At 45.2% G+C, this 26,278-nt stretch overlaps 1 protein-coding gene across 1 annotated transcript; it reads right to left on the bottom strand.

The window, feature by feature from the left end:
- Nucleotides 1-22,571, bottom strand: TNFRSF11A (tumor necrosis factor receptor superfamily, member 11a, NFKB activator). Its single transcript, XM_010082944.1, has 12 exons — nt 22,561-22,571; nt 15,740-15,860; nt 13,735-13,816; nt 13,141-13,266; nt 12,447-12,590; nt 10,516-10,609; nt 10,055-10,149; nt 9,072-9,179; nt 7,114-7,166; nt 4,627-5,461; nt 148-380; nt 1-87 (listed from the first exon to the last, which is right to left on the bottom strand). Exons 1-12 carry the CDS (start codon nt 22,569-22,571, stop codon nt 1-3), a joined length of 1,989 nt encoding a protein of 662 aa, XP_010081246.1.
- Between the last annotated feature and the right edge of the window lie 3,707 nt (nt 22,572-26,278).

The following is a 26,278-nucleotide window of genomic DNA, read 5'->3' as shown; positions in this document are numbered from 1 at the left end:
TCAGTTCAACACTTTCTCCGAGAAGTGTCCCAGCTTCCCCTCCTCCTGCACGGGCTGCGAGGCCTGGCCACGGCAGGAGGGTCCCCGCTCCTGGGCCAGGGGCCCGGTGGTCCCCCGCGGCCCCCCGCTCGCCATGGCTGGGCAAACACCCTGCATCTCGGCACACTTCTCCTTGTAGTGCTGGGCGTTACCGGCAAAAGTCTCGCAGCGGCTGAGGTTTTCCTCCTGCACAGGGCTGCCCACGTTCTCCTCGCTGGGCCCTGAGGCCGTTGCCCCCTCCTGGGAGTTTTGGCTAAGGTAGACAACAATGATGTCGCCCTTGAAATTCATTACTTGCCCACTTGAGATAAAGGTGGAGTTACTGTTTCCAGTCACATTTCCTGGGGAAGGAGGTGGGGGGAGAAAAGAAGACACGTTATTAATATTTTCCCCTCACGAGATGGACACTTAGTGCAGTGAACTTAACCCACTGTGCTGGCTTTACTCTTGTTCCATTATTTTTATCCCGTGACACAAGGATGCTCTTATAATCAATGCCTTCCACTGGACCTTTTCATTATTTCCGTTTTGCCTCCGCAGGATGAAGCCTGTCATCCACAGGAGCCTGTCTGGAAGGCTTGGAAACATTTTCTCTCTCAATCGCACTCCGGGAAGCAAGAGAGAGCACAACCATCTCATGCTCCCTGTGCTGCCCAATGCACAAGCTGCATCCAAACTGCCTCTGCCTGCGGTTTGTGAGGAAATGGTCATTATTTCTAATTTTTTTTTTTTTTTTTTTTTAGAGTCCCAGGCATCACATTGGGGTTTTCTTCCCCTTTGGTAAACAAACAATCCTACTGTGGGGGCCAGGTAGCAGGCTTATTGAACAAATACTGGAAGACTTGACGTCAGACCATACAGTCACACAGTGTCCAAATAACACAGAGTTTATATGATTATCTTATATTGTCCTGATCCTCCACATAGGTACACGCCGCTACTCATTTAATGCCCTCATAGATTTACCTGGCTATATGCTGACGCCAGTGAAGACACAGAATCTATATTACAGCAACCTAGTGGGGTTATGGTTTCAGTCAGTGTGCCTGTGGTTGAATATTTTTTTCAGTATAAATTCAATCTTTCTGCTGCTCAAGGACTGGGTCGCTGACTCAAGTGACAGCAGGACCATGCTCTGGAAATTAATAAACTTCCCTCAGAGCAGAAAGAAAATAACTGAGAGCAAGCTTTCAACAACAAATTAACAAACTTGTTAGAGTTTAAAAATTTAAAAAACACGAGCAACCAAGTAAAGAAAAAACCTTCCTAGCCTATGAACTCTCTTCCCAAGAAATGTTTTTCCTGCTGTGCTTCATTTATTCATTACTTGTGGACTGATCTGACACCTTTTAGACATTTTGTGCCTTTCCTCATTACATTCCTCAACACTTGAGATGTTCCCATTTTCATTGCAGCTAAGCTTGGCCCAGCCCAGAGAAATGCTGTTTTTCTAGTGGCCATGGGTGATGTTTACACATCAGCAATGGACACTGGGCTCCAGCTGTGCTGATTTGGGACCTCTGCCTGCTCATAACTGAGTCTGGGTAGCACTCAAGGGTCTCTCTAATAGCCCCCCTCAAGCAATCCTATTTATTTTAGCTAAACCACTGCATTTCTAGCTCTTTGCTTTCTTTCCAAGTGTTGTTGATGAACATGAGGTGTCAGTAAGAGTTTTCTCTGCGGGAGTTTTTTCCCTACCAGTTGCTTCCCCTGTGTTTGATTCGGTTCAGCTGTTTGCCATCAACAGAACTGTTAGGCATAACAGGAGTAAAAAAATAACTGTTTGCCTTTATACAGATTGCCTGTCACTTGCAAAAGGTACTGCAGAAAAATTTACCAGTGCTTGGTACGAGATCAAGAATTTAGAAATACATGTTACAGTAGGGAAGGGAAAAAAAAAAAAAAAAGCAGACTAACACATTTATAAAGTTTAGTTAGTTTAGTTGAATGCAGGTGCCAAATCCTCACTGCTTTCTGAATAAGCCGTGCTGAAACAAAAGGATATTTGAGGCCCAAAAGCACAGATAATGGACACAAGAGCTTCCTGGACTGCACTAAAAGATGTACTTCCAATCTGGAAAGTGTAAGGGACATCCTTAGAGGCTAAGTGAAGGCATTGTTCGCTGCAATGTTTCAGCCTTTTGATCTCTCCAGACTACCTGATTATAATAATTATAATGACAGATTGATTTTTGTGGTAATTATTCACTAAGAACCAGAACAACACAGGCGATTAATTTTCTCTGAGCCATCAAATGGTCTCTAGGTGGAAAGAACTGTTTGTTGCTGCCAAAGTGGGCTGGTTTAGCATCTGGAAGTAAAAGGCTCTGAAAAACCATTCCTAATTGTGCGTAACCTCAGTCTTCCCGCATTGATGCTTTATGTGTAGCCCTACACGTGACCTGAGGTGGTCATGAACCGATGCTTCATGTTCTGGCTGCCTCCAGACTTGGGGGCTTTGAAAGAGCACTTGAAGGCTTACCTCCATGTCTGGTGGTGACCCCTGTAAGTGGTACCTGTCCAGAGGTTTGCTGTGGTCCTCTAGAGCTGTTTCACAGGAGGGACAGAATCTGCAATTTCTGTTGTCATTCTCAGCGTTAGGGAACTAAAACCAAAACGTCATGGAATTGCCCATAGCCTTTTTCTTCCCATTTTTCATCTACCCTCTTGTACCATTCTGGCTTAGCATTACTGTGTGCAAAGCCTGGTGGCTTCAGTTGCTTTGAGAAGCTTTACAGAAAGTTATTTTGCATGCATGTTTCTTCCATCTGGGCGTTTCACAAGGCCCAGCAAAATGACTGATGCTGTTGCAGCTCCACATGCAGCCCCAGTGTGGCCGGGGTGCTTGAGTGTGGAAGCTATGGCTAAGCCCTGTCTCACTCCTGGTGCAACCAGGTGTCGTGAGCAGGGCATGGCCATTCTGTGGACAGAAGAAGCCTCTTTCAACAAGCCTACAGAGTAACTAACCCACACTCTCATACTGCCCACAGCTCGGCCAGTACCTGCTGGCAGTCCTGCCTAAAAAAAATGGCAAATTGGGAACGCTGCGTCTGTGCTCAGGTTTCGCCAGATGGCACTATAGCATGTACGTACCCAAAGGCACATATGCAATTAAAATCCCATAGAAAGAATTGTGCTGCAGATCTAAGATGGCACTTTGTAGCACATCGCTTAAATCCAGGCTCTCCTGTTTGCCCGATTGTTCCTTAATATTTTCTCTTCCTCTTTGTGTCAGCTTTAGAAAGAAAAGCAGTACTTCTGCAGTGCCAAATATGACTTGATTTTCAGTTGTACCTCAGAGTCACCTTCTAACAACAACAAAAAAAGCTAATCTGTTGTTCTCTTACTGTTGCTGAATTCTGTACAGACCAGGCAGTGAAACTGTGTCAGGATTTCAGGAAACTGAAGCAGCAGAAAGAGTATTTGCTCTTAGAAAGATGAACACTGCACACTTTCAGATTCCAACATGGCATATAAGTTCAGAGGAGAAGAGCCTTCAAAAGTGTGGTTTCTGGGCTCTGGCAGACTGACAAGAATGTCTCCATCAGAAACTTCAAGGCAGGACATGGCTTTAGGAAGGGCAACTGCTTACAACTGCTGTGTGTATTACAGTAATACTTAGATGTCCCAGTCAAAACTAAGGTCTCATTATGCTTGGCAGTATATCGACATAAATAAAAATAGAACATCTGACTTTAAGATATTATAATCTAAAATGACTAATAATACATGACAGGCAGATCGCAGACTTTTATACTGAAGAAAAGTCTGAGGGAGGAAGGTTTCATCCAGAAAAGGCTCATAAGTTCCCTTCTGCTAATTTTGCTTCCGTGATTTTTTTTTCCCCCTTTCATTTGACAATTTTGGTATATTTATTCATTTAGTAATTTGGTAGTCAATTAGTAAATTGGCAACAGTGTTTCAAAGTTGTTTAGGGAACAGAACATTTGCGTATGGAGAAACAATGTCCGTATGAAATTATTTTTAGGTGAACGCTTATAGCCTAGAAAATTAAAACAAAGAGAAAGAGCTAAAAGCAGAAAATGGAACATAATCTCTTAGACCCAGTCATGGCCACCAAATTCCAGCTCCAGCTAGAGTTTCACTGACTGCTGTATAAATGCAACTGGACTTAAACCTAAAAGCAATAATGTGTGTGCAGGCTGTTGAATGGAAAATTGTCTGTCTGAGCGTTATGCATCCTTTTCTTGTCTCAGCCTCTAGGTCCCTATACTCTCCTCCTTCTAAGTTTTTTCCAATACACACACCAACTATCACCAAAATACTTTGGTAACACAATTGCCTGGCCTCTGCAGTGACAGCCAGAAGATGGGTTCTGCACTGCTGGTTAGATCAGGGCAGGACAAGGATCTCTCACAGTGCTCATGCTATTTGCAGAATTCACTACAAACCAAATGGCCTTACTATTTCAGTTTTGTTTTTCAGATTAGCTTCAGGGCAACTAAGTGAAAAGGTATAATTTTATTCTTCTCCCTTTCTTTCTAAGTTAGACCCTCTGAATAATACTGAGCTAGCACAAAGAATAATCCTATACAATTGTGAACGGGTCAAGCCCAATGGGCTTACCAGATGCTGGAGGGAGGTCTGAAGTGCTGCTGTTTGTCCCTGAAGCACTACTGTTTGTGTTCTGGTACTTCATGTTGGTACTATCCGAAGATGCATCTTCCACGCCACGATCGCTTGCTAGATTGCTCTGACCAGCAGAGAGAATATTCAAACCACAGGTGCACTGTGCATAGGATCCAGTTTCTGGGGAGGTGGAGGCAATGTCAGCTGCAGCACAACCAGGTTTGCTCCACTTTCTGGGAGATTCCCTGTACGAAATGCCACACCTCACACAGATCTTCTCTGAGTCATAGTTTGTTGCAACATGATCTGTGTCTTTTTTGCCCATTTCCTTCAGGCAACTGTGGGCATGTTGGCAAGATTTCTGAAGAAGTTTGTCCGTGGCAGTGTGTGCCCCATCGGTGCTGGAGGAAGGGTGAGAGACTGATACATCCTCTGTGCTCCCAATCCCTGAAAAGTACTCATTTAAGCTGTCGTTCTCCCCTGCCTCCATTGGTTCTGAAAATGACGACACAGTTTTACTGGCAGTCCGACCCAGTAAAGACAAATAATCAGTGCTATTGAGATCCTTATCCATGTATTCATCTTCCGTGGGAACTGGTGGGAAGTGATCATCATCAGCCACAGTTATCTCAGAAAACTCTTGGAGGCTCCCTCCCGCCTCACATGGCGCCGTGCTGGGACTGCCGTTCCCACAAGGAGTGTGACCACCAGTGCAGCAGGGGTTTCCAGGGGCAGGAGAGCCAGTGGGGCCCAGGAGACACATGCCTTCAAAGGTCTGGGGGACAGCAGCATTTGTGATGTTCATGGTAACAAATACGTCTTTGGAGGGCTCCTGAAAGAAATCAAAAATAAAAATGTGCTTAATAAATAGATCAGCAGAAGGTTAATAAATAGATCAGCAGATCAAAGAAAGAACAGGCAGATCTCAGTTATTCCTCAGTGTGGAGCTGCTGACGTTGAGCAGCACCACTATATTTGAGTCTTGAAGTGTAATTCTGTTCTGCTGTGAAACTGTGACCAGTGATGCTGGGCTCAGCAGGTGTTCAAAAAATCTGGTGGCCTTGGGGGCAGTAACATTTAATTTTGGGAGATGACTATTACTAGTTCTTAAGAAAGCACTTAAGAGTTAGTAGATCTGTAAGAGTCACTGGATTCTGCTGTTCCTTATGGACCATCAGGAAGACCTGCCCAACTGCTTATAAGGTTTGCCCCATGAATCTTCCACATGTCTGAAGGGCTGTTGATATGTGAAGGCCTTACTGGGAGCAGAATCTTTATTATCAGTAATGACTGAAGAAAGAAACTGATTCAGAGGACCTAAGACAAGCTAGAAAAAAAAGAAGTCACACGGGCAAGGTTGCTTTTACCTGGAAAATGTTAGGACAACAAATGCAAAGGCCTGTGACTTCATGTTGCCAGTACTTGCCAAAGTAAAGCTGTATTTTTGGTTGCAGCTCCGAAAAAAAAGGTTTGGGATAATACTGCCAGGGTTGTCGTCAGTTCATGCAAGTTGTGCTGTAAAGATGGGTACTTGGGAACGGATACCTTTCATTTCTAGCATCTGTTCAGATCTTCCAGGATAGAGAAGAGAGTGTAAATGCTGCCAGCCACTAACTGCTGTTGATTCACTCCTCTTTCCTGGAGGATCTGAGCACCTGCCAATGCAGGAGCTTGTATGAATGCTTATGAGACAAAAGAGGAACTGCCTGCTCAAAAAGGTGGGTTTGTTTCGTGTGGGTTTTTTTGTAGCAAGGGAATTTGAGTCTTTCAACAGCTAAGCTAAACAGAGCTCCTAGATGGGATGGTAGGCAGGGTACACACCTGGGACACCTCAGTCCACATCCATGGTATGAAGCAGACAGTGAACATGAACTTGAACCTGTGCCTCTCCCTCTGCGTGTTTCAAGCATGGGACCTGGTGTTCTTCCAGAGCACAACGTCTTGTAAGGTCTTACTTTTTTCACAACCAAATGGACAAGAAGGATTTCTGGACCACTAGAATTAAGGTGTCTCACAGCCAGTTTCTTTAGCTGATGGCTCTGCACTCAGTGCCTTGCATGTCTGGCATTCTTGGCATCACCCCAAATCCAGGTTTCTCCCTGGTGAGCACTCTGGTATTTAAAAAGGTGCACACTCAACTGAAGCTTCTCCTGTTCTTAGGATTTAGAAAGGCTGTCTCCTAGGCAGAGTCTCAGGTGTTCAGCAACCAGTGATCTCATGTTCATTAAATATTTATGAGGAGAAGGTTAATCACAGAGACTTTTACCACTGTTAAAACTGGCTGAAACCAGATTCGGTGATTTCATATGCCTCACATTTACAGAAAACCAAACTGAAAAAGCCAGAGCCAAAGCTGTGAGCATTTTTTGAGGAACTCAAAACTTGTTTTCTAGCCAAACACTAATGTGGAGTCTGCTTCAGGCAGGGTGTCAGAAATGCCACGAGAAAAACATAAAGTGAAAATGCTAGTGTCTTTGCCTTTACCTGTGTTCGCTTTATTTGGCTGCACACTTCATTAGCCCAATTCTGTAGATCTGCTGCAGGGAAAACAAAAAGAGTAGCTGTAACACATAGCAAGCACTGAAGTTAGCCAAAGACCTAAACATCCACAGGCATATTCACAGTCCGCAATATCATATTAAATAAAAACCAGAAAGACTGTTTTTACTGATTGCTCAAGCGTCCCAGCATCGGTCTAGCTGAGGATTCATGGTAACTGGAACAGGGATATACTTCTGTGGAACAAATGTTTCCAAGCTCCTAAAATAGACCATGGTTAAACTGTGTTCCACATCAAATGGGGTTTCTTTCCCAGTCATAAGTCACACCAAGCTATGACTGGCCCAATACCGATGCCTGCAGCCGGACAGTCTGTTTCAAGGGAAGTCACATGGATGGCCCAAGGGCCATTGTCAGGAGTGAGGAGCCTGGAGAGAAGAGGGTAAGCCACTGAAACCATGGGCTAGCAGGCTCAAATACAGCACATTCCAATTAATCAGGGTGCACTCAATGGGGAAATTCACTTAACTGGAGTATCTCCCAAGGAAAAGCTTTAAGTCCAACCAGGCCTTATGGTAAAGACTGCCACTTAGTAGAGACAGCAATTCTTGTTTTCTGTTTACATTTTCAGGAGATTTTGTAGGGCTCAGGTCTCACGTACATTTGAAGCCTGTGCTGGTTTTCTGTCTCTGAAGATAGGTGAGCTATGCAGCCGGTTCCCAGCAGTGACTCTGTCCCTCTGATATTGAGTCTGCACACTTACCATCAGTACCCCCCTAGACAGGCAGAGCTTCTTCCTAAGCCTGCAAGTCTCAGGGGCTCCAGTTAGCAGGATTTACCACGCAAAGGCAATGAAGGACTGGCACCACAGAGAAGCAGGGCAATAGAAATGTCAAAGAAAGAGCATCTCTCCCTAACCTGCTTTGCATCGGAAGTATTTGGTTTGCAAGGAGAGCCACCATTTCCTCCAGCCCAACCCAGGAATTACAGATTTAGCACAACCCATGTTTAGCATAGCAGAGGCAGCCTATTTCTAAAACACAGGCTGAAATATACTGCACAAGAGAGGCTTGCTGTCTTCCCTTCCACTGCTCCCAAAACATTTCATAAATTGCTAGGGCTTGGGAAAGAAGATGAGGGAAAAACTACAATAGAAAAAATCTTTCCATGTTTAGAGGGAGAAAATTAAAAATGAGCAGCACAATATGGGTACGTCCTTAAGTAAGGAGATCCAGGGCTTAACACAGAGTTGAGTAACTGTTGAAGGCATTTCTGTTGTATTAATAATACATTCAGTACCCTAATTTTATCCAGTATGCCTTTGCTAGAGGTCTTCTATTTTTCAACTTTTACTGTTTATTATTTCCTTCTAGTATTTCTTCCATACCTCATTAGACCTCCATCCTTCAGCTGAAAACATGGCCTCCATCATGCCTTCACATACACATCAGGCCTTTGTCTTGAAATCCTTGATTTAACCTGTCCAGATGTAGGTTTCAGGGGAGGAGGGAAAGTGGAAGGAAGGAGACAGGAGATGCTGAAAGCCCCCTAAGTCTTTCCCTGCTTCCCTTCAGCCAAGTGTTCTGCTGTGCCACATGGTGCAGAGCAGCCATGCTGCTATAAAAGCCCCCAGCACCAGCCCTCCTTCATCCACACCACGTCTGTGTCCGCCCCAAGGGCGGTCACCCCACAGTGAGGGCTGCAGGAGGGTACCAAGCCATATACATTATGCATAAGCGTAATACACTCCCCTACACAGAGGAAAGGAATTTGAAGCCTGGCTTTGCGCTAGTTAAAGCATATCCATATGGACAGATACAGGGATAGCACAGATCTTCCAGCATAACTCCTGAGTTTCTTAACCTGGTGGCTGCCCATGAAATCAGAATGCACAGAAAGCCATGCAGTTGTCATATTCATGAATATTGTTAGCTATCACGTACCTGTCAGCTTTTTTCCCTTATTCTTGTAGTATACAATGAAGATGACAATGCCAATTAGTGCCACAAAAAACAAGATGACAATCAACACATATAAGATCTTGTTTGTTCCTGCAGGATGTAAAAAAGATAGTGCCATTAACATGCAGCTTGTACTCAGCAGTATGACAATCCTTGCTCATTTTACTTGATTTTCGACAGGAACAGGGCTTTTTTTCCCCTTCCTATATTATTTCAGTTTCTATAAGAAGGACAACAGCTCTAGCACTCATGCAGTTCTGTGACAAGCAGCCTTCCTGAAGGTACCTGGTACTGAGCCATCACCGTAAAAATCAAGAGTCTTGGTGTCTCAGAGGGGTGTGATCCAGTCGTGCTCCTCTGAAATTCCCCTTGCAAGGTGCCAGCAGCCTATGGGCTGTGCTTGCTCTGCCTCACGGGATGGGGGACATACCTCTCATGGAGACTATAGACTTCAGACGGCAAAATCTGTCCTTTATCTCAAGTTATGATGGATCACTGCATGCCAGGCAAGCAGCCTCCCTGGCACCATATCCACACTGGAGAGGAAAATGGGCAGTGGGCAAGAAGGGACAGGTATGTTCAGCTGAGACTGTATCCATTGCTATAAAAGAAGCATGGAGAGAAGCTGCTAGCCCTTATACAGACAATGTGTGTATGGAAATCAGCAGGCTGAAAAAAATGAAAGAGTTGTAAGTGTGACGGAGGTCACTGGCATAACAGCAGTGCTGCTTGCCATGCAGTTTCACTGGGAGGTGCAAAGCTGTGCTTAGTGGTGGACACAGGCCCTAAAGCTGCCAGACTTAAAGTAATCTTTAAAGGTGTGATTTTCCAAGAGTGCAGTCTTCTTCTACAACTGCTCCCTCTAGAGTCACTCACAATGGGAACGGAGGTAAGCCAGCCAAAAACCCTAGTAAACACATTCCTCCTCCTCCCAGGTACTTTGTAACAGATACAAGGACACATACCATCTTCTGAAGGCTCAGGCATCTTCCGTTGTGTGCAAACTGCATCTGACTTGTCAGTCCCAGGCATGATTTCTTCCAGTCCTAGAGCTGTACAGCTGAAAGAGAAAGAGGCGAGGTTCTCAGAGAGGGAGCTTGTCATGGCTCCTACACTTATGCAGAGAAGTACATTCTGTTGTAACGTACAACATTTTTCCGCATTTCTCCACCCTTAAGAAGCTCAGAAATCCTCTTTATTGTCAGCTGTGTTAGCTCCGCAGTTCTGTTGTTACTGTTCTCTCTTGCTCCCCCTCAAGGAGAATTCAAGGTCCAGCGTGAGAGAATGCCTTTATCGCTGCATAGCCAACAGAGATGCTCTGTGTGCTCTGCAGACAGTCTGAAACACCCCACTGAAAAACACTTTTGCCCAAGCATCTCCCTGCCTTGTGGCTAGCGTAGTTCTTTTTGAAGATAAAGGGACTTACTTGGTCCAGGATTTACACTCGTCGGTGGATGAAGCAACCTTTGAGAAGTAGCCTCTGGGACATGGAGCACACATTGTGTCCTTGTCTTGTTGCACTGTGTGTAGTAAAGGAAGAAAAACTTCATGGCTGAGTTTCCGTGAGTTCCTTTCAAGTAAGGGGAGGGTGACTATGCTACCCACACTCCTGCTCCACTGCCCACCCCCCTAAAAACTTCCCTGAAGAGGGAAGGATCTTAGATTAAATTAGAGCAACACTGACAGTCACATGTAAGCAGAAAGAAGTATGCTAGTCTCACATGAGCACTTACGTACTTGATCAAAATGAGAAATGAGCAGGAACCATTTGCAGTTATTGTAAAACAACACAGAGCTATATTATATCCTTCCCCTTCCATTAACTTCCTTGTATCAATGCTATGCCACAGACAGTGATGCTAACTGGTATTGTCACTTCTATGAAACAAGTGTAAACAAAATGCTGTATCAGGATTTGTGAAACTGGAGAAAACACAGCACCACTGTGCTCCAGGCCCATGCAGCATTTCATCCTCCATTATTCTATTATGTGCTGCTTTTTTGGGGTTCCCCATGCTTGGTGCAGCCGTTCCCAGTGTTCATCACAACTCTGAACTTGATCGTCTCTATCTTCCACCCACAAAACATTTGTGTTTTGTTTTCTATCTGACTTAGGATTGGATTAAACGTCTACAATAAATCTTTGCATTACAAGTCATGTAAAACATAGCATACTTGCACTGCTGTCCTAGTTTTGACCCTGGCTGGCAGCCAAATACCACAAAGCCACTTGCTCATGCTCACTCCTCCCAGGTATGGGGAAAAGAATTAAAGGGGTAAAGGGAAAAAGATTCGTGGGTTGAGATAAGAACAATTTAATAACTAAACTACAATAATATTGAAAATAATAATAGTAATATATACAAATATACAAATGAGTGATACCCAGTAAACTGCTCACCACCTGACGACCAAGGCTCAGCCTGTTCCCAGATAATGATCCCAGGGCATGGAGAGTCCCGAAACCGCAATCCCAGAATGGAGATAAGAGCCCAAGTGTCCAAGAGCTGAACGAGGGAGGGAGAAAACCCCAGGAGAGGGACCACCCAGAGAAACCTGACCCGGAAAGAGAGACAACTTCCAGACAGAGCCTCACCTATATACTGGGCATGATGTACATGATACGGAATAGACCACTGGCCAATTTGGGTCTCAATCCTAAACCTAAGGTTGAATCCTAGGCTAATAATTGGGGCTGTGCTCCCTCCCAGCTTCTCCTGCACCTGCGGACCTTCACACAGCAGAGAAGCTGAAAAGTCCCTGACTGTCCTGGCAGCAACTATAAACATCAGTATGTTATCGGTCTTCTCCTCAGCACAAATCAAAACATAGCCTCTCACTAGCTGCTATGAAGAAAGTTACCTCTGTCCCAGCTGAAACTGGGGTGAGTACCAGAAAGGTGTTAATCACTTTTAACTTGCTTGTAACATTATAAGATAGCAAAGCAAAGACATTGGACAAAACTTGACTTTAAATCCGACGTCAGCAACAATCCCCAATGGACCACTTCTCCGGATACTGGAGCAATGCATGTCCTAGTGACTTACAGTCAGACACCTCAGCAAAAGTTAGAAATGCACTGAAGACCCTGCAACTATTGCCATGTCCACGTGGTATCTTGCAAAAGTCACTTGATCCAAGATACTATTTAAACTACAGAGGCAAAAACCTTCAAAATGCAAATAGTCCAGGAGGGTTATATGCAGCAGTAATGATAACTCAGAAATGTATCTCCTGTCAATAGTCATCTGAGAGTCTGAAGTATCCTCTCTATCATCACAATCCACACAACCCACTCAGGCCTACAGGATGAGGCCTGTGACATTTCGCCTTGTACGTCCCCTTTCTGTATCTTACCAGGGTGCTTGACTCCAAATCCTGGAGCACATATGGTATTTCGCTGACAGCAGTCGCAGTCTTCATTCCAGTGGTAGCCCACTGTACAAGCACACTGGCGCTGGAACGTGCTGTTCCCTGGGTTCACTTCTCTCAAAGCTTTCCCTAAAGGAAAAAGCAGATGGGAGTAAAAATCTCTCTTGTAAGAAGCCTCAAGTTTATGAACCTCCTGTTCTACCTTTGCTTTGCTTGAATGCCAGATGCAAAACCATTCATGTTAGACGAAATGTTATCTTTCAAGAAGCATGGGAGACCCTTGATCAGCTTGGGGCTCCTCACTGATTGCACTCCTGAGCAATACTTTTTCTTGTAGCTGCTGTAGAAAACAAACAGAGCTTTTGCAAGGGTGAGACAAACGTGTTGGGGGAAGTAAACACACAGTATGCCAGACACAAGGACAACCATTAAGATCCAACTCACAGGTGGGAATGGCCCCAGTGAAGGTACTCATTATCAGCAGCATGGAGACTATGGTCGTGGTGCTTGGCATAACACGGAATCTCTGCTATCTGGGGACCTCCCCCTCCACCAGGCTTTTCTGCATGCCCAGCCTCCAGTGTGGGGTACCCAAACAAAGCAGCTTCCCTAGATCCACTTGCCCATCTTCGTGCTTCACTAATTTGGATTAAAAGGTTCTTCAATATGAACAGCTCACCTTGATCACATATTTTATGTAGTAAGCATTTATCTTCTTCATTCCAGACATCCATATACTCATTTGGGCCACACGGCTGGCACACGCTATCAGAAGTACCAGTGCATCTAGCAGACATATACTTTCCTGTGAATGAGAGAAGCACAAGTAGGTCACTTGCAAGTTGCACACCAGCTGTCTAAGGAGCTTAGGGAAAATAACAGGTTGGGCTAACACTGCTGTACTGCTGTGGACAATAATTTCTTCCTGCCACCTTTTCAGTTACTCAGTCTGTCCCCCATTTAGTGTGGCACTGAAACATCCGTGAAGCTTATGGCCCAGGAGCAGTCCTGCCTATGCGCATGAGAATCAAGCTGCTTTCTGTCTCCTGCAGTGGTTAAGTGTTATCCCAACAAAATAGCTGCTACGGCTTTTGCTGAGGTCAGCAGGACCCCTCCTGCACTGGAGGGCACTCATAAGCCTGAAATCATGCACCTGCGAGGGTACGTGCCAATAGATTAGCAGAGTCACAAGACCAAGCTGCCTTACTGACCCACAGAGCTGTTTCCAACAAGCTTGTCAGTTATGAATCCAGTGCACCCAATGCTCACGTACCTGGCTCGCACTTTGTGCAGCACCGTCCAGAGTATTCATAGTGTTGTTCGCTTTTACAAGGTGGGGTGATTTGTAGTGACAACTGGAGCAGAGAAGAAGAGAGAGGACATGAGAACCAACACACCTGGAGAGCTTCAGACCTACCTAGTCACAGTGCTGGCAGAGAGAAGGAAAACTTTTCTTCCATATAGCATTTTGGATGGCTAAGCAGTAAAAATTATCCAACACGTATGACTTCAAAGGTGCTAAGAACATGTACTTGATGCTGTACATACAGGGACTTGTAATACAGCCAGGTGATAAGTAAATAACACAATCTTGTAATTTGTCATGAACTTTTGGCCTGCAAGATAACCTTTTCCTTACAGTACTCTATTATTTGAAATCTATGACTTTTAAATTATTGTAAAGAAAAAAAATTGGCATAGAGATACTTCTGTAGTCTCTTCCACAGATATGACCTCAGACCAAGACCTGGGCAACTGGCAGTTTTAACGTATAGCATTAAGCAAACAAGTAAGGTGAATGATTTATACTCCTGAAAAAAGAAGAAGTTCCCAGCTTCCCACTGGGATACACAATACTGCTGTCTAGCCCCATAAAATACTGGACTTCAATTTTGCAGCTTTTTATGGCTCCCACTTTGTCCTGCCAGAGATGGTCTCATAGAACTGAGGCAGTCATCAAGAGAGGTGACACAATTAGCCAACAGCTTTTTGCTTCTCAAAAAGCGAAACAAAACCAACAGAAACCAACCCCCCAAACCACTTGAAACTGTTACATGAGAGGGTATCTGCAAAGCAGGTAGCAGAGATGCCTCTAGCTCTTAATGGGCCTTCGCATCCCCTCCCTGCTCTTGGCTGCCCGTGCACACAGTGCCCCTACCTGCAGCCCAGCACATGCAGCTCCCTGAGCCAGTGTTTGGGGCATGGCTTGTGCTGGGGATCCTGGCCAGCCAAGCACTGCGTCCAGACCCCTGCTGACCCTGCTTTGGCTGCCTGGCAGTCTCCCGTCAGCAGTCCTCCAGGCAAACTCAACACCCTACAACCAGTTGTTGATCTTGCAATAAATAGATAACCTGGTTCAAAATCTGGCCCATAGCAAGGAATCCTCTATTATTGGATACAGTTGTTAAAATCTCATTTATTTGGAGAAAGCTCCAATAAAGCTTCTACTGCTGGTTAAAGGGAGCTTTTGCCATCTAACAGCATATGACAGTCCTGTGTGTAATGATACTGGTTTCCATTCCTCTACTTAAGCATTCTCCCCTTGTTTCCTCCAGGTCTTGACTTCTCTTTGATCCTTTTCTAGTTTCAGCAATAGAAATCTCTTTAAACAGAAAATAGGTTTCCCTGAGCACCTTGTCCTCTTCTAATGCTGGGAAGGGTCTTGTAACTTAAAGACAACCAAAAATGTTGACTTTTTTCTTTAAAACACTACCTTTTGGCTTGGAGTTTGAGCCATGGGTTGGTGCATAAGTTGTGTTTATCAAAACTGCGCTAGCTGTGCCTGGAACAGAGTAAGTACCTCAAGTCAGGACCTTTTTGCAGGTTATAAACACCTTATAGTCATTTTTTTAATTATGACAGCTATCACAGGTTGAATTAAGAGTCCAGTCTTGAAACAAATCTTCTGTTGTCTCACTGTTTCCTTGTCTCTTTCTTTGCATTCACTAGCAGAATCTTTCTTGTGATTAGATTACAAATTTTTTGGAACAAAGATTGTGTTTTGCCTTTGTGCAGCACCTCCCAGGAGGGGCACAGGATATCGATCAGTGCTGGCAAGGCCAGAGGCAATCTAGGAAAGGGAAAGCTGGGCCAGCTTGTCAGCTGAACAGTGGCACAGCTCAGCGTCCCAAGGGAAACTCTGAAAACACTCCTGTAATCGAAGGAGCTTGTTTTCTGTAATGCACTTCAGGCAGCGTCTGCTAGAACACTAAGCTGGCCAGCACGGGGGTGAGGTGATGCTGCAGGACTGAACAGCAGAGAGATCTTCATCTACTGACTCTCTCTTCCCAGCCATCCGAAAAGGCAACAAAAGTGATGAGATTGGCGACAGGTCCAGTCACTCGCTTTTTGTAACAGAATGTCCTCTTCTTCCTCGTTTGCCCCAGTTTGATAGTTCCTCTTTAAAAGAAAAGGCTAAAAAATTACTGAAGTGTCAAACAAGGGCAAAGTCATCCTTTTTAAGGAAGGATATGCAAATCTGCTAAAGAGCATTCAGCCAAAGGGTCTGGAATAATTTCTGAGAATCACAACTCAGCCTGAGGATAAGTAGCAATCCCCCAGCGCTGAGGCGAGGGAGCAGGCTAATTGCTCAGCTACCTTTTGGAAGTCATTTCATCACTCCCTGCTCTACTACATAAAGAGGGCTATTGTTACAGTATAATCAGAGCTGCAGCTGCATAAGCCTACACTGTCAATAAGTAGTCTCTTTTGCGACGGTGTCCTTTCCCTTTTCACACAAGCCAATGCATTCAGAGCTGCAATACTCCCTCCTTTGGTTTACGCTCAACAGCATGAAGACAAGGCTCTCAGTGTCCACGTGCTAATACCGACGTGAGCCCAGCCTCCTCGCAAAGGTGAGGGATTTTGGCCTGGTAGGGACTGGCTGGCCCTGCTAAGCATGAAAGCCGGGGGCAGAGAGGACAGTAAGGGAAACAAAAGCAACCTGAGGGTTTCTTAGGGTGGGAGCCAATCCAGTGAACTCGGGCCCTTTTGCTAACACAGCCCCACTGAAGTCAGGTTATCCCTTGTTTAACCCTCTGCCAGGGGACCATGCGTGTCTCAGCGTCAAACCTTCTCAGCCCTTGGGGGGGTGAGAAGCACTTGTGCTGCCAGCAGCACCACGGCCTGATGCCCCACCATCACCAGCACATTCCTGCCACAGTGTCCTTCTGAGACAAGGAAGTGCCATTGGTTTCGCAGATGAGGAAGTCTCGCTCAGAGGCCAGATGGCTTTACGGAGGTGACAGGAAACCAGACCAAGTCTCCCAAGTCTCAAGTTCACTCTGTAACCCCTGGAACATCCTTCCTCTCATCGGGCGCTGGCCTGTGGGTCACAGCGATTTGGAGATCATCGAGCTCTTATCCAGAGAGAGAAGGGGCCTTGATGAACACGAAGGTGTCAACCTCCTCTGAAGTGATTAAATAAGATGAAAATCAGCCTGGTCATTCCTTTAATGGCCTGGCTATTGGTGAAGCTGTTCATTAAACACCACAACCATGTGCAAACGAGTGCTTCAAAGAGCTCTGGGTATCCCGCGTAAATTTAATTTGTCACTTAAAAAGTGTGTGAAGCACGCAAGTTTGCAGCAGTTCCTAAAAAACCAGCCAGCTTTCCCACTTGATTAACATTACCTCAGAACAAGTATATCTGACAGGGGAAGAATCCAGGGGAAAAAGGACAAACCTCCTCTGGGCTTGGTGGATCTGGTTTGGTAAAGCACGCCAACACCTGCTTACCTTCAAGCACATGAATAGCACCATTGACTTCTTTGGAAAAACAGGCACGCTCATGACAAGGTTTGCAGGAGGACTGTGTTTTGGCGTCAAACTGCAAGCAGCCTTTTCAGCTTCTTTTTCTTTTTCCCCTCCATTTGTTGAAAAGGACGCTAAGCAAGAGTGTGCTTGTAGAGTCGGAGAGTTTCGATGACTCAGAGCTACAAAGCACCACTGCGTTACTCAGACCTTGAAAAAACACACACATAGGTGCTTCTGAAGGGGGAACCAGCAGCACTTGGATTCCTGTCCTCAGGCTTAAGGAAATATTTATTCTTGGTGCCGTTGAGCAATCAGATAGCAGCAGAAGCTGTGTGTCATGGATGCTAAAATTACTTTCTTGCTCAGATGAATATTCAGAGAGACATTTCAGAGAAGATAGAGTTGCATGGGCCTCTCTCCTTTAAAAGAAAAAATCTGGAAGAACAAGCTCGGGGGTTTCCACAGTCTTTTTCCCATGTCACTTCTGAACAAGAACCTGAGGCCTCAATGGGAATTGCTCATTAGCAATAATCTCAGTTTTGCAAAAATTGACACGTAAAGGGACGAGGGGTAACTATCTTAAGATGACACCTTCTTGCTCAGTGTAGTTGATTCTGGAGAGTATTCAAGTCACCTGTCAGCATTTCACTGAGCAAAGCACATTTTTTTCTCAATTTAGTATTGCAGACCCAAAGTACCTATGGGAGAGCCAACTACGGTGTGTCTTGCCTTGCACAACACTTGTTCTTTATCCTTTGGAGCCTGAGTTTATTCAAACCACTTGCTTTTGAGGTCCTTAGCCTTGCCAGCTATAGAACTGTAATACTTCTGTGATTTGGGGCTATATTTCCCTTTGTCAAGATGACTGAGCTTTGACCAACACTTTCTGATCTGAAGTAGCCCCTGCAAGCACAGCAACCTGGTATCCAGCTAGGATGGCCTCTGCAGTCGTCTGCTGCTTTTTCTCCTTCAAATGTGAGCTGCTCCCCCTCCTCTCACACCAACTGCGTATAGACAGCTCTCCAGCTTCCTACCTGACTTGGGTCAGCAATATTGCTAAGCAAAACCCAGATTTCTTCAGTTCGTTGCCAGCTTCAGAGGCTTGGCTAAAAAATTATTTAAGAATAAAACCAGAATCTGGCTCTCAATGGGCACAGCTCCCTGACTGGTGCTCCCAGACACTCAATTGAGGAATGGAATAGTAACGCATACAACGAAGGACTCTGGAAATTTATACAACTGGGAGTTTATAAGGGGAAAGAGGAGTCTTAGGTTGAAGACTAAATCATAATCATGTGGATGCTGAATGCAACAGATCCTTCATAGACAGTCTTCACTGTTGATAAAAATTCAAGCAAAGCAGCACACAAGTCACAGCTGTGCAATTCCAGTTATTCGCTTGCAGGTCTGTAATTCATCATGAAAATCTTAAGATTGTGAATGAAATGCTTTTGGTGATGTCAACTTTCCAGTGACCAGTAAACCACATCACAGAACCACCACCACATGGTAAAATATAGCCGGGAAATGGCAACAGCTAAAAACTAAATATTATTTCGCTCTTAAAAATAGATCCTTGAAACCTTGCTAGAGCCTTAATACCTGAAGAGGCCAGAAACAACATGAGGGATATAACTGAATAAAGAGGTCAAGAGAAAACTGTAACTTGCGACCAGCAAGCAGGCAAACAGCAGTGAAGCCCCATCCTGACTATTCCACTTGCCCCTCTGTTTTAGCGCAAAGCAAAAAGCAAACACCTGAGCAACTGGGGCTGCTCTGCCAACAGGAAAGACCATTCATCAATCTCAAACCCTCCAGAGTTATTTCTAGCCAGCAGACTACGTGAAGGAGAAGTGCCGCACTGACCACCAGCAGGGTGGTGGGGGTAAGGCAGACAGGAACCTCAGGTATATCACATGGGAGATGACAGCTGTGATAGACAGCAGGGCTGAAACGGCTGCCGACTGAACATGTGAATAGGTTAGCTTTCCTCTGTGGACTGAAAACTCGCCATCGCGTGCACAGCATGTGTAATTCAGAGCCAAAGTCATCTTCATACAACAGCCAGAAGGGCACACCTAATATTATCATCAACGGGGCGGTCGGTAGTGTCTGCATGTTGCCTGCCTGGTCTGCACTTCGATGCTTTAACCTCCATGTCCTCATTGCCACAGTAATTCTAAGACTCATAGCTACTGGGTAGAATATTTTAAAGAATAATCAAAGAGTAGAAACCCAAACGCCAACCAAACAAAAATATTTAACAAAAAGGCTTGACATCAAGACAATAGTCCATAACAAGCAGAAATTAAAATGGCAGAATAACGACATTACCGAAGCCAATACCTAGAAGTACTTGTGAAAAGGCCAGTGAAGGCAAATCTCTTGCAGATTAAACATGTGCAACAGCAGTGCTCCATAGGAAAGCTTAGCAGCGTCACTGCTCCAGGTACAGTCTCAATGACTTGCCACGAGTAACTCTACACCCATTCACATTTAATTAAAATAATAATAATTTTAAAAGGCACTAAAGACACAATCATTCATGCGGTGCATGCCCCTCTTGCAGTTTAGTTCAGAAGGTTATTCTTCTGTGCTTCATCATCTTAAATTCAGTCTTAATGAAGAAATGACCACAAGAGATTTCTTGCGCTGGGCTATATTTGGATGCCAGGTTAAGGAGTTCAGTGGGACTCCCTATGCTCAGAAATCTGTCTGTTTATGTACTCTTTCCTTCCAGCATGCCACCACAGTGGAGCATAACATATTACTCTCTGAGGGTGTGAGATGAGACCCTTCAATCCTAGCTGAGCTGCCAGGGGGAATGAGAAAGCTTGTAGAAAAGAGGGGAAGCTTGCTTTCACCGCCTGATGCTCTGCTTTGGCTTCCTTATCCTGGATTTTAGCATTGCACATAGAAGAAATACCGAATATTCCACAGGCAGAAAAGAGATGGACAGGGCTGTAGCCCTTACTTTGGATGATGACCATATAATATAGAGGGGATGCAACATAACACCCACAGACCGTTCTGCCTCAGTGCGAGTTATAGTAAGAATTGCTTGATCAGATCTGCACTTTCTCCATCATGAAGCAATTGCTGCCTTTATAAAGGGCTAAGGAATGGGCTGAGAATTGGTTCGTTTACTCTTTAGGTGTCACCACAAGTTACCAGCTCTGCCGGGGACCGTGGGCCAGTCAAGTTGGTGGAAAGATCCCTCCCTGATTTGAACGGGCTTTGTCTCATTTCCATAAGCAGCATGTTTTACTACATGCGGTATTGCAGGGGAGACTTTTTTTTTTCCTGTGAGAACAGATTCAAGGAATCATCTCATCGCTCTTGCTAGTGAACAATGAAAAGTTACCAAAGAACATGATGCTCATAAGGCAAAACTATTTGCTGCAGCAAAATAACACGCTCAAAATAGATTCCCTCGCATGCTACATAAGCAATTTTTAGGACTCCATATGAACCTGGTAGCACATTTTTCCCTATCTGTATTCCAGATTAATGGGTTGCCTAACAAAACTTCACAGTATTTTTTTTTCCATACAAGATTTTTGCTTTTCCCTCCACTTTGACCACTGACTAAATATATTCTGCACCCATCTGCAGTCACAAATGTTATTCTTTGTCATTCTTGAACTGACCCTATATAGTTTTTTTTTCTTTTGGAGTAGCCACAAAGTGGTGAGGGTGAATGACCTCATTTTTTTTTTTTTTTCCCCTCCTCCTTGGCTAATTGGCTCTTGCAGGGTAGATTAAACCAGCCAGCTTGGCTGTTCTACTGAACACTGCCTTGCCTGATCTCTTTTATCTAGATTTTAAGAGGGGAGCCACCAGCAGGTTCTGCAGAGCTGAGGGACAGCGCTGGGTCTCAGCTCCCTGCCTACCCACTGCGCTGCCCTCCTCCACTACAGCTCCTGCCCCAGCCTCCCCATCAGGGACATCACAGGGGAGAGGAGAGGAGCCACCACCAACACCTTTGGCCAAGAGGCATGGGGAACATGCCTCCACTGTGCGGATACTGGTGGGATCATGGGAAGAGGAGGACCTGGAGAATAAGGGTGAGGGTTGGATGCTGCAGCCTGCATGAAGACAGCCAGACAGGGGGGCGTATCCACTCCCTCCCGAGGCCCGCACAGGCAGACCTCCCCGCACAGGCAGACCTCCCCGTGACTTTGGTGGGAAATGGATGGGGCTCTGTCCTGTGGTGATTAATGAGTCTTTGGCTTTGTTTGCAGCCACAACATCCTAAGCACTGTATAAACACCACAGAAAGCCAAGCCCTCAGCCTAGAGAACTCACGCCCTGAAAAAAGCAAACAAAAAAGGTAACCAAGGGAAGCACTAAGAAGAGTAGCCAAGGTGGCTGCAGAGGTATGGGACAAAACCCAGGATGTCCCAGAGTGCCGGCCATAAGTCAGCATCGCTCCTCTGGTGCCGTGCTGAGCCTTCTGCAAGGCACCACATCACAAATACGATTGCACGCTGCAGTGACACACAAACAAAGACAAATCAGGAAACTTGCATTTCCCCAGAGCTGAAGCATCACACCAAACCCGGCTGCCACGAACAGACAAAAGAGCAGACTGCCCCGGGTGCCAGCACAGCCTGCTGAGCAGGACTCTCCTGCAGCCCACCCTACGGCTTTCAGCCATCACTGCTCCATCCCGTGTAAGTTCAACAACAGTTTTTCTTCTACTACATGAACTTTGGACCACTTTCAAAGAAGAGTAAGTCATAAAAAGGGGCAAGTTCTTGCTGGCAGGGTATTGTGTTATATAGACTGAGGCCTACCCAAGTCCATAGTGCAACCTGGTTAAACAATACTTCATTTTTATATTGCATTTATAACACACAAATATTTGCCTTTGCATTTTCTGTCGGTAATAACGAACCATTCTCAGAGCAGCTGCTTCTCCATGCTGGCACCGCCAACCAATGCGTGCTTAAACCAGCGGGTGAGCAGCTGCAGGCAGAAGCCACGGCTGCCTGGCAAGTTGAGTTTCCATTGAAAGGAAGGGGACAGCCTGTGCAAGAAGCACGGCAGCAGCTGAGGATGTGATGAACCAGCCATCTCCATTTCCCTCTTCTCCCCACTGCCTGCCTCCAGCAAGCTAAACCAGCATGTGAAGCAACTGCCCCCTCCAAGTGTCCAGCAGCCTTCGCACTGCAGAGCGGCACCTTGCAGCACCGGGCACCGGATGGAAGGAGCACAGCATGTGGTCTCAGCAAACCTCCTGGCTCTGGTCGCTGCAAACACCTCCTGGAGACCCAGATATACAGAGAAGAAGTTGGCAGGGAGGGAGCAGGAGGAGGACACCCTTGCAAACAGGGGTTACCTTTTTGTCATGTCTACGCATGTATCTAGTACAGCGGGGTCTTGTGCCACTTGAGCTCCGAGGGACAGATGGATAAACATAGCAAAGTGACTCAAATATGATTACTCTAAACAGCATTAAGGTATAAATGCCAGAGGGCACCACTTTGAGGTTTTTGTGATCTTCTACACTGCAGTTACGCACACATACATCCCTTTTACCGTCTGCACCAGTTCTTGCATACCAGTCAAATTACATCCCATTTTTCTGAGCTTGAGGGTGCTTGGGATGACAGTAACAGGCAACAGAAACAGATCCTGATGGCCACAGTTAATCTCTCTGCTTGACCTGTGTGTTTTTCTTTTGGCACAGTATGAAGAAAGCCCTGTGCCATAATGATGTCAGCCAGTACCCTCGAGACGGCTGATAAAATCTGAATTCTACCGACTTGTGAAATGTGGTGAAGGTTTGTTTTGGTCCCATTTGTGGGAAAGAAGAAATTACATCAGGAAGATGATGCTTAACATCAAAAGAGAAGTGGCAGAGGTTTCTTCTGGATTGGTTCAGTTTTATATGCATTATATTCCTTTAATATGAGGCACTGTAAGTTTTTTCACATGTTCTGGGGAAAACTGCAAAGCAATGAAAAAATTTCCAGTTTCTCTTGCAGGAACGATTCCTGCAAGGGCATTTTGACAAGTGAACTAGTTAAATTACAGAAACTTTGAAACCCATGCTGTTAACAACAGAATAAATCCAGGAGTTTAGACCAGACGTTGTAGAAGTTTTGCTCTACCGAGTTATTCCTTTGGCCCTGATCAGAGCAGCAATACTGGACCAGGAGAGCCCATGATATAAAAGACCATGGACATTTTTATGCTCTTTTTTTCCCCTCTCATCATAAAGACTGTATATTTTACGAAGTTAAAAGATAATCTATATTTTGGGCAATTTTTTTCTATATTACAAAGAATTCCAGATTCTTGCAGGGAGAAAACTTTCCCTGCAAAGTAAATATTACAGAGTAGTGGAAGAACCCATCCCATTCCCACACAAGAGGAGTCCTTGGCATTAAACCAGGCAACTGGTTTATTGCATATTTGCAAATGCACATTCTCACAGGCTTTAACTCCCACCTGACAGAAACATTTACGCTCTTCACCAGCATTAAGCAAGGAAAGGGATATGGCTTTTCGGTACAAAGGAGCTGAGCAGATCATGCCTCAGAAAGCAAAATACCGTGTCCTCTGATAGGTGCCCAAGACGAATCACTTGGAAAGCTCATCTTGTGGCTGAAGCACAAGACAAGGAGGGCTGAGCTCTGCTCCTAGCAGTTCTGCTCCACACTCGGTGTGTGACCTAGAGCAATTCACGAATTCTCTCTTCCCATTTCCTCTTTGGTGAAAATGATGACGATGATAATGTCTATTCTCAGCAGAATCATGAATACTTATTAACTTACATTTCCAAGTGTTTCTCATTTTTCACAGGAAATACACTGCAAATATCACTGCCCTACCACTATCGACTCTAACACAAATGGATCAGACAAACTTCAGCCCTACCACACTTATTCTCACAATTTCTTCCATCAGAAAACAGCACTCCTTATAAGAAACCACTGTTCAAATCAGTCAAGCAAAGGAGGAGCTGAAAGGCTTTCTGGGAGCAGCATCTCTCCAGGCTTGCCTTCCTTTCACATTCGTGACTTGCTCATGGTTGCAGACGGGATATTAGATTAACTGGCTCTTTGACAACGTATGGCTTTTCGTATGTAAGCTTACACTACAACTTTCTTGGAACCCCCTACTATTTTGTACTGCTACTTGTCTGAAGCATTGTCTATGAAAAGTTGCACCCTGTGCAACCACTTACAGACTCAGAATTAAGCACATGTTGAATGCAATGGAAAGACTTTACACATGAGCCCCAAACAAATTTAAGTTCCCTGTTCTGCATTCTCTGAAAGGCTATGAATTGAGAGGTGGCAAAGAATGAGGAGTTCCTCCTGGCTTCTACATCAGGGTACCCAAAACATGCTGGGAGCTATAAGCATGGAAATCTGAATTTCAAAGGTTTGGTCAAGAGTAGAGCAGGTTCCAGGCAACAAGGAGATTCCAAACGAACAACTGCCCCAAACCCAAATGGTTCCAGCAGGAAGCAAATATGTCACTGTTAGTGACCTGGAGCAAAGGTACAAAGAACACTGAGGTCTGCTCATCATGCTGCATTGATCACCAAGGCAGAAAAAAAAAAAAAACAAACCCAAACCAAACAAAACAAAAAACCCCAAACAGATAGAGAGGATACTGAGGAACAAGACAAACCACCTGAAAGCTATGATGTAAAAATCACTTTTGAAATACGCAGGCTCATTCATATACATATGGAGGACACCTGCAAAGCAGCAATTTCAGAGAAGCCTAAGGAGTGAGGGTGGACAGAATGAAACACATGTTTTAGATGGGAAAAAAGGCCTGTGTGGTTTTAGGCAACATATTTAGGTCCAGGGATCCAGAGGAAAGGCTCTCAGGACTATGTGGTCAGACGTTAAATTGTAAGCTGTAGACAGCAGAGGGTTTTTTGTTCTGGTTTTTTTAACTTTTTTTTCTTGAAGCTGCACCTTGCTCTCGCGGAACCCAGCCATGGCCCAGTTACAGCACTACGTTGAGGGAAGCACTTAAAATGACACAACTGATCAAGAGTAATGAGACACAGAGAAATACTAGAAGTTCAAATGAAAGAAATATAAACAGTAGTGAGGCTGCAAACTATTGATTAGTAGAGGAAATGAAGTGCCTGTAGCACGGGATTTGCAAACAGCCTGCCAGTCTAGAGGGGTCTAAACAACAGGAAGGGAGAGAAATCATCTTGAGGCTGTATAACCAGAAAAAGCAAAGCAAGATTCTGCAAATTTAAATCACTGGAGGAAAGCCACTGTATGCCATTCACAAGGCTCAGCAAGAGCTGGCTGATAGAAAATGATCTTTTTGAAAACAGGGGAAGACCAGCGACAATCCCAATCCTAAAACACGCTGACCATGAGCCACCTGGTACCCCACGAAGCTGCAGAAAGAGCACACTCTGTTTGCAAACAACCACAGAGCCAAACCTCGCTCACGTCCTTCCCCTTGAGCGGTAAGGGCTGCCCTTTGGGCAGCTGACCGGGGACCGGGGTTTGGTTCCCAGCCCTGTCACGAGCGGCACATGAACCTCCAGGCCAGGCACGTAGCCGGCCTGGGCCTCAGCCTTCCACCCATGGAGCCGGGGTCACTACAGTGTCCTGGGGCCGCTCAGGGGTTGCCCACGCTGGGGATTTCGGGGTGGTGAGGGTCAGAGGGAGGCCTGCACTCCTCTGGGGAGGCTGAGGAGCTGCAGTGGGGTGCGAAGACCATAGGCGCTCGTCCCACGGGTGAGGGACAAGTGTGCTGACGCTCTCAAATATTCAGCAGGGTGGAGTCTGCCTTGTTTTAACTCTACATGCAAATTATATCCCTCAACAACCTCCCTGCAAATATTTTCTGGTTTCTCACACCCTGCCCTGGGCAGGAGCAGAGTGTTTTCTCTGCAAATCCTCTGGCTGCCTTTGGAGCTTTCGGTTTGGGCTATTTTGATTTTAAAGAAGGGAGAGAAGCTTGCGAGACCGGGCAAGTTGCAGGGAAAAAAAACAAAACCAAAACCCCAACCAACCAGAGGAAAAAAAAAAAAAAAAACAGGGAGGGGAGAATGGTGGTTCACA

The sequence above is a fragment of the Pterocles gutturalis genome, unplaced genomic scaffold (assembly GCF_000699245.1).
Source record: "Pterocles gutturalis isolate BGI_N339 unplaced genomic scaffold, ASM69924v1 scaffold10990, whole genome shotgun sequence".
In the NCBI taxonomy this organism is placed as follows: domain Eukaryota; kingdom Metazoa; phylum Chordata; class Aves; order Pterocliformes; family Pteroclidae; genus Pterocles; species Pterocles gutturalis.
Note: the sequence above shows the minus strand (reverse complement) of the source record. Positions and strands in the feature narration are given on the sequence as shown.

Bases quoted from the DNA above. Each gene is read 5' to 3' on its own strand.
- TNFRSF11A (XM_010082944.1), bottom strand. The intron at 13,267-13,734 runs GTACGTGAGCAT...TCTCATTCACAG, and splicing joins CTGCACAAAGTGCGAGCCAG to GAAAGTATATGTCTGCTAGA. The intron at 10,610-12,446 runs GTAAGATACAGA...TACTACACACAG, and splicing joins ATTTGGAGTCAAGCACCCTG to TGCAACAAGACAAGGACACA.